Source organism: Diaphorina citri, unplaced genomic scaffold (assembly GCF_000475195.1).
Source record: "Diaphorina citri unplaced genomic scaffold, Diaci psyllid genome assembly version 1.1 scaffold3795, whole genome shotgun sequence".
Taxonomy (NCBI): Eukaryota; Metazoa; Arthropoda; class Insecta; order Hemiptera; family Psyllidae; genus Diaphorina; species Diaphorina citri.
In genome coordinates this window covers 1-8985 of record NW_007381195.1, presented here as the reverse complement: position 1 = coordinate 8985, position 8985 = coordinate 1, and the positions used below count along the sequence as shown (strand labels likewise).

The 8985-nt window shown below is 37.9% G+C and overlaps 1 protein-coding gene and 1 non-coding gene across 2 annotated transcripts; both read left to right on the top strand.

Moving 5' to 3' along the window:
- Positions 1–1652: 1652 nt before the first annotated feature.
- On the top strand, positions 1653–4820 carry LOC103520570 (prolactin-releasing peptide receptor-like; the record flags this gene model as incomplete). Its single annotated transcript, XM_008485672.2, is given in 3 exon segments — positions 1653–1723; positions 2906–3092; positions 4624–4820. Coding segments are annotated over 3 exon segments (440 nt in total), but the record flags the coding sequence as incomplete, so codon positions are not given.
- A 3287-nt stretch (positions 4821–8107) lies between these two features.
- On the top strand, positions 8108–8179 carry Trnap-ugg. Its single transcript has one exon. It is a non-coding gene; the product is annotated as a tRNA-Pro (tRNA).
- Positions 8180–8985: the final 806 nt, after the last annotated feature.

Below are 8985 nucleotides of genomic sequence, written 5' to 3'. Positions count from 1 at the left end.
AAGCAACAAAAAAAAAAAAAAAAAAAAAAAAAAATTCAAAAAGAGAAAATCAACCAACAATGGGGGGGGGGGGGGGGGGGAAAAAAAGTTACGTCAGTACACGCGTGATGAAAAAAAATCTCACATTCAGTTGCCGCTTCGAACTTTCCGCCACGTCACGGGCAACTGGAATTGAAAATAGGTCAATGGACTGTGGTTACATCTAGATAACCATATAATTAACAGCTACCCTAGGTCCCGACAGGTTAGGGCCAATATTGAACAAGTTCTACCGTTTTTGCCGAGCGTGTGAGATTTTTTCCCTATGTGCGTGTACTCACGGGTTAATAACTGTTCCCCATCCGTGGCACAAGCTCCGGCTTTTACGGATGGGTATACCATTTGTTAACAATTTATTTGATGAGAGAGTTGTTCTGAAAAACCAATAAATGGAAACTTATAAAATGAATTAAAAATGTTCACTGCTTTCAGTAAAATCGATGTTTCGAGAGGTAAGGGGAGGCAGAGGACTGTAAAGAGATGCCCGATTTTGGGGAATGTTATCTTTGAGCAAAGGTCTTGGACTTTTGGTAAAACTTGACTTTAAATAGAGAGGTACCAGGGTCGAACTTGAGTAGTTGTCGAATTAGAAGTTGGTTCGGTGTGCTCCGTCGGTTTCCGTATTATCGTAGAGGGCAATATGACGGAAGTACCTCTACCTACAGGATAGATATAGAAAAGAAGGTATGTGCAACAATCCATTAGGAAGCCGAAGTTACAATTTCCACCCTTCTAATCGATTAAGAGCTTAGAACTTTGCCGAGTTAATAGTTTAAAATTTCGCTTCTTTCGGTCAGCAAAATCTTCAGTGACGTCTGTCTTTAATCTTCCTTTTTTATCGTTCTACCTAACCCCTGTAGTTTCAGGGTATGATTTCGTCTGCAAAGACATGCAGAGTGCTGTTGTTGATATTTGCGATCAAGCTCTCTCTGATGTTCGTAGGTATCCTTTTCTTTTTCGTCATCATCTTCATCTCCTTCTCCTTCTTTTTCTTTTCGTTCTTCTTCCTCTTCTTCTTTTTCTTCTGTTGATATTTTCGATCAAGTTTTCTGTGATGTTCTCTCCGTGTATCCTTTTCTTTGTCTCTCTTTGATGTCATCTATGTCTTGAGCAGCGTTTCCTGTCTCTTGTATTTGCCTTCTTGTTCTTCATCCTCTTTTCGTTCCCGTCCTTCTACTGCTGCTTTCTCTTCTTCTTCTTCTGCTCCTTTTTCTCCTTCTTCAGCTTTTGCTTTTGCTTCTTCTTTTGATTCTCCTTATCCTCCTTTTTCTGGGCAAGATACTCCTTGTTTTCTTATTTTCTTGCTTTCTCTTCTGTATCTTCGTCTTCTCCTTTTTCTGCTTCTCCTCCTCCTCGTTCTTCTGGACAAGGTAATACTCCTTGTCTTCTTGGTCCCTTCTTCTCCTCTTCCTCCTTTTTCTCTTCAAATGATATCCACGTTTAAGCTTTCTGAAATGATTATCCTAAATATGTTTTTCCTTGCTAATGTTGTTATGTTTTCAGTTTCTCAGATTTTCATGTCATCACTTATTTCTTATGTTATATTTCTTATCATGTTCTTTTGCTTTTATGCGTTTCTTATGTTCTTATTTATATCTCCATTTGTTTTCAGATCTACGGCACCATCATGGCATTCTCTCAGTTCATCATTCCTTTCTTCATCATCGCCTTCTGCTACATAAAGGTTTGTTTTAGTATACATACACATCATGTAGATACTGTTTATAGCTGTTTTGGTAGACATATATACTGGCTAATCTGTCTATGTATAAATTAAGTATTGTGTACATAATGTCATTTTAGATTCTAGAAGTTGGTGTCGCGAAAGTCGCGATTTAAACACGAGAGTGTTTGATAATTATTCAATTTCACTAAATGGTTGCTAGGGAGAGTAAAAATATCGACACTGGTTGCTAGGCAGATATCGATTTTTCTCGCCTAGGAAAATGTAAAAACAAACAAGATAGAGATTTTTCAGTCGTAGAAAATTTGTCCAGAGAAGAGTCTAGAGAAAATTTAGGAAGCCTATTTCGAGAAGCCTAATTTTGGAGAAGTTTTTTGAGAAGTTTATAGTAGAAGTTTTCAATAGAAGTTTTTTAGAGATATTAGAAAAGAGACATTTAAAGAAGTGATATTTAGAAGAGAAGTTATAGTTAAAAGTGTACAGTTTTGAATTACCTACAAAAGAGACAATTTGTATAAAGTTATAGTAGAAGTTTATATAGAAGACATTGTAACATTTGAATGAGTTATTTTGCCAATAAAATTACCTATTATTGTTATTTTGAAACCCTGAAGTTCCTCTCTGTGCCTAAGTTCATGAGTAACCCTTCAGTAGGTAACATCTTCCCCCAACTGTGTGGTGAATCCCCCAAATGCTAATCAGCCAAACTCACAATCGCTTCCACTGCCGTCCTTTCACCACAGTTGGGGGTAAAACTTGAAATTCGTCGGCGACTCATAAAGATTCAAGTAATTAGGTTATATCAAATCCCTTTGTGTCTATCGACATAAGTTTATTCAAATGAAATTGATCCCAAGGACAAGATTAACCTAGAAATAAGACCTTATCAAAATGGAGTGTGCCTGAAGGTATTCGATGTGTTCCAATCTCTCAATTCGCTCAAATCTCTATTCTCGAACACGAGGCAGATCTATGAAGTTATAAACTTGATACCTATTCAGCTCTTTTCAATACAAATCAATTCTATTCTATTGAATCCAATTTTATTCTATTCAGTACAATTCTATTCAATCCAATTTTATTCTATTCTATTAAATCCAATTTCATTCAATTCTATTCAATTGAATTCTATTCTATTCAATTTCATTCTATTCTATTCAATCCAATTCAATTCTATTCCAGGTTTCGCTCAAGCTCAATGACCGCGCCAAGCTCAAGCCCGGCTCGAAGAATCTGCGCCGGGAAGAGTGGGACCGGGAGCGGAAAAAGCGAACCAACAGGATGCTCATTGCGATGGTGTTTATCTTCGGGTTCTGCTGGTCGCCCATCAATGTGATCAACCTAGTCAATGATCTGCATGAGGATGTGGGTAAGTTTTTCACTCAGGGGGCCCTATCATTATGGTAAGGCGGTCTCTTCTTGATCTCTTGTATGCCGCGCCCAATTTTGTTTAGGACTATTTAATTGCACTGTGAGGGGACCCTAAAACGGTTCATAATTTGTGAATTTCCTTTTTGTAGGCTACCTAACGCCGCTATAACTATCAAAAAGTTTATCATTGGGAAAGTTATTTCTGTGGGTTACCTAACACTCTACTTAAATCCCCCCAAAAAATTGATCATTTTGTGAGTTTTTCACAATTTCACTATTTTTTCACTGTACTTTCTCATTATGCTGTATGAGGTCCCTTTCTCCTATCCTGTCTTCCTTCTTTAGTTCTTTCTTAAATTTCCGGAGATTGTTACAGTTCCCTCTGACAAAAACCTCTTCTTTAATGTTTTAATCGAAATTGGACCCCTTTGGCAGTTGTGGGGAAACCAGGAATTTCAATAGGGACGGTCTCAATACTCTCAACATAACCCTTTCCAATATTGAGATGTTTGGTATTTGTTGATATTTTTCAATTAACTTGTTAACAAAAGAAGTTTATTGTTCTTTTTCCCTAAATTTTTGAAATACTAGTTTACCACCAACTTCAGCAAAGATTATCTCATCATAGTGTTTTTTCTTCTTTTATTTATTGTTCTTCTTCTTCTTTTTCTTCTTCCTCTTCCTCCTCCTCTCCTTGCTCTTGCGGTTTCTTAATTTCCTCGAGCTTCTCTGAAAGCGTTTTTAACGTTTTTCTCTCTTTTTTAATGTTCTCGGGGTGCTTTAAAATTTTCATGTAATTTTTCATTTGTGCGCTGAGATTTTTCTAATATTCTTGTCTTGACATTACGATGTTCATAATCTCTCTTAATTATTCAAGCTCAATGTCTTTTATCTCTCCTTTTTTTTTGGCATTTTTCTCCCTATTATTTTTATCTGATTTTTCTTTCCTTTCCACGCTTGTTCTATCGTAGGTATCGCTATCATTATTGTATTTTTTCTTATGACTTCTCTTTCCTTCTTAGTTCAACGATCTGTCTAGTTTGTTGTTCAACTATTTCCACTGCTATATGGTACTAGTGGTACCTACTATCTACTATGTTGATTTTTCTGTGTTGGCGTGCTTCGATGAACTCTTTTATAAATATTATAGTCTAATATTTCTTTTCTTGGTTGGTTCTACTACTACGTGGTGTTTTTCATCACACACTCCATCGCCATGTGCTCCACCTGTCACAATCCGTTCTATTCTACTTGTCACTAATTCCGTTCCTTTTGTAATTATTACTAAGTAGTTTACGTAGGCACCTACATATATCGTTATTCTCTACTATTTATCATTGTTTCTTTTTTCTTATTTTATTTATCTTTCTTTCTATTTTCTTATTTTTCTAGGGGGTTGGTTCTACTTCTTCTACTATTTTGTCGTGTTCCTCATCAATTGTTATGTTCCGTTTGGGTAGTGCTTTTTTAGGGATTTCTTTGATTGATACTAGGTATTTTATTCGTTTATTTGTTTCTTCTTGTTCCAGCGGGTTGGTTCTACTATTATGTCGTCTTCTTCATCACGCACTCCATCGCCATGAGCTCCACCTGTTACAATCCGTTTCTGTACGCGTGGCTCAACGACAATTTCCGCAAGGAGTTCAAACAGGTGTTGCCGTTCTTCAGTAGTGCGGGTGGCGCTAGCTCCCGGAGTGCGAGTAAAAGGTAAGACCAACTAATCCAACTATGTACATATGTAGCTCTACTTGGTCTCATTGTGTAATTGTTTCATGTGGCCTTTTTCTCTATCCTATTGAACATAATGCTTTAGTGGCAACTTCTTGGCTGGTTAGGGTTAGCTGTTCTCCTTCCTGTTTATAGTCCCACAGCCAGACGCTAGTCTTCTCTCGGTTCTCTCTGCTTTTAAAGACCAAGTACAAGTCCTCACGATGGTTGACTGCGGTTCAGGACGAGCGAGCCAATTTAACATGGCTAGAGCTAGAGACCATCACCCCGGTGTATAGCAGATACAAAAAGACATCTTTTCTTTATTCTGCTATCGCCATTCGGCGAAAGCTAAAGCCGCTACAACAACAACAACAACTTGGTATCACTGTGTAATTGTTTCATGTGGCCTTTTCTCTAGCCTATTGAACATAATGCTTTAGTGGCAACTTCTTTGGTGGCTATTACTATTAATATCTTTTTATATTTATAATTTTCTCCATCCTCTTCAATGTTAAACCTATGTATGTACTTATGTTTGATGTAAATAAATGAGGCCTGTTTAAACTGTTGGCATAATGGGACTTTTTAGTCTTAGCCGACAGTATAAATAAGGTATGTTAAATAAAATAAATAAATAATGCCTGCCACTAACGCTGAAATCTGTGGGGATGAAGTACATCTCAAGCCCTTCTAAATGCAAGCTAAGAATAAGATTGTTGTAAACAGGTAGATACCTAGGTGCAGGTACAAAACAGATAGCCAGTGGCGTAGCGTCCATGTAGGGCGTGTATGGCGGCCATACACTCAAAATTTACTCAAATACCCTTAAATATTGACTTTAAATATTTATGAAGAAGCATGTGCACTTGTGCATGACTTATGTAGTAATGTGCATGGTGATGGAAATTAGTGCCCTACACGCCTTACACTTGACTTTAGACTTTAGACCACGCCACGCCACTGCAGATAGCTACCTATCTATCTATAGGTCCTGTGGGATGAAGTACATCTCAAGTTCAAGCCCTTTCAAGTGAAAGCTAAGAATAAGATTGGTGTAAACAAGTAGGTTTTGGTCCTGGGATGAGGTACATCTCAAGCCCTTCTGAAAGCTATAAGAATAGCCCAGGAGCCTTGCAATTCAAGTGGGTACCCATGTAACAAGTGAAAGGTAAACAGAGTAAGCTCTCCCTATTCAATCTCATTCTGGAAGGATAAACAAGCTACCACCTACTAGGGCCGTATCCAGGATTTTACAGGGGGCAAAACAAGACCTACTTACCACCTACAAGGGTCGTAATCAGGGGGCCTCGCCCCCCCCCCCAAAATAAGGCCCTGCCACCTACCTAGTTATATGTATACGAATATATCCTACCATTGAGTGATTCTCTGTACCTATTTATATATATCTGGATGGATATGTATTATGTACCTACCTACATATATTTTTTTATATAAACCAGGTATTTTTGACAAGAGGAGTAGGAGGAGAAGAAGGAAGAAGATAAGGCGAAGAAGAGAGATGGAGGAGGGATTGCTTTGAAATGGAAAAAAGAAGAAGGATTTTCTTACCTCTTTTTCAGAGGGAATTTTTCCAGCTTACAGCTTTTCGTGGAATTCGAACCGATTTTTCCAGCATTTTTCGAGGGGAGGGGAAAAATTGAACTTTTTTCCTTCTTCTCAGTAATTCGACATTTAAATAAAGTGTCTATCTATATCTATGCACATACATACTGACATACAAGATGAATTTTTTGAACGATTTTCTTCAGGTTCTAAGTCCGTACCAAAATTTGAATCTTCTGATTCTGATGAAGTTCGAGAAGCCAGCTCAAAAATTTTTTAAGGGAAATTTTTCCTACCAACTAAGCTAACTAGGCTGGCGATTTGACCTTTGAAAAAGACTTTGCTTTCTATTTTTCTTTCTATTAGAAAGGGTATGTAATCCGTTGATTTTTTTTTTTGCAACATTCTCCATTGCAATTGCAATTTCTAAAAAAAAAGGTAGGTAATCAGGCATTTAAACTGTAACTGTTCATGTCGCTACCAACTAAGCTAACTAGGCTGGCGATTTGACCTTTGAAAAAGACTTTGCTTTCTATTTTTCTTTCTATTAGAAAGGGTATGTAATTCGTTGATTTTTTTTGCAACATTCTCCATTGCAATTGCAATTTCTAAAAAAAAAAAAAAAGGTAATCAGGCATTTAAACTGTAACTGTTCATGTCTTTATCATCCTAAAACCTAAGGGGGATTGGGGAATCAAGACAGGATAGGAGAAAGCCAGCCATTCCGAGACTCAACCTTATGTGTTTAGGAATTGTCTTATATATATTTTTTTTAATTTCTCCCTTTTTCCATGATTTACAGAAAGTCAAGGAGGACATCTTGCTGGTGGCCTACTCGTCTGTCACGGACAAAGTCGAAGTTCATCCCGAGTTCAACCGAAGTCATTCGGGAATCAGCAACGGCCACCACGAGTCTCGAGTCGACGTCCTCTAATCCGTGCGGGGTATGAAACTTTATAGTATTTAACTTCTCACTTTTATGCTTAAATTATATTTACCTTGGTCCTCTAATCTTTACAGGGAATGAAATATTATGGATAACTTCTCACTTTTACGCGTTAACAAATAATCTGGGGTTAAGTTACCTTGTTTGGACTGCGGATGTGAAGGAACTTTTCAGTCTCATAATTAGTTAATTAGGCAGTATAAACAGGGTATATTCTATTCTTTTAATAATAGACTCTTGAGTCTTGAGAGAAAGGTAACCTCTAGGCGAGGTTAACAGGTTAACACCAGGGGCGTTCTCTACCACCAAACCCTTAGAGCTCCATTATTTTGTGAATTTGTCAAATAAATGAGGTTGATGAGGATAAAATCCCACACTTCGGCTGGGACTGAACCTACGTCCTGCTGATTACCAGGCGAGCGTTAGCGTATTGACCACTACACCACCAAAGAAAGATATACCAAATGCTGACTTCACGAAACTTACCTAATACCTACACTGCGGTCACCTATGTAGATATCGATGTCACCAGAGTAGGTATACTTATTATTAGGACTACAGGTACACCTTTGACCTTGGTGCCTACGTGTTATATATCATTATGACAAGCTACCTATGTATCTACCTAGGTACATAAATATGTAAGCATATCTTGTGATAAGGGCAAAGTGCAATCTCTCTGCCTTAGGGCGGTCTTGAGCCGGTTCTATAAACAAACCACTCGACTGACCATCTACCACCAGAACCGTTCTGGTTTTAACTATATCTCCTAAATGACCATCCTCGGTCATCGTGGCCCGTTGGTCTAGGGGTATGATTCCTGCTTTGGGTGCAGGAGGTCCCGGGTTCAAATCCCGGACGGGCCCTATTTTTTTCCATTTTTTTACAATAGCGGTTTAGTTATCTGTCTACAGACCTGTGGATTCTACTCATATCAATCTCATTCAACTTGAGTGTGATCAGGAAAAGCTACTAGCTCACGGTTAACCAGATGGTCACCCATCCGGATATCAATAACGCGCAACGTTGCTTAACTACAGTGATACATTGAACACTGGTACATACAACGTTCTATCGCTTCTGGCTAGCAAACATTAGCTTGAATAGAAAAAAGTCTGTATTTCAAACAAATGAAATTTAACTGTACAATTTTGCGTGGTTGTATCAGAGACTAAAAAGTTTAATTTTGTATCTGCCGCCTATTATAAGTATCTTGGGAAACTTAGGAACTTTCTAGGTAGACACGTGTAGTTTCTCATACGATAGATATGAAGTATTTCAACTTAATAGGGAAAGAGAGAGACATAGAGACAGAGAAAGAGAGAGGGAGAAAGGGAGGGAGAGAGAGAGAAAGGGAGAGAGAGAGAGAGGGAGAATGGGAGAGAGAGAGAGAGAGATGAAATTGAGGTCACGAAAATGCAAGAAACACTGAAAATGATATCAGCTAGTAATGTACATATACCTAGGTACATATTCACTATAACTAAATAGTATATGATAATATGATAGTACATAGGTATTTATGTACCTATTTAATATGTATAGTAATCAGTAGGTAGGTAGGTAATAAGGATATGCAGATTCACATATGGAGAATATTGAGTGAACTTTTTTTTTTATCGAACCCGGGACCTTCTGCATGACCTTCCCCGCGGCACCCCCATTCGGAAAT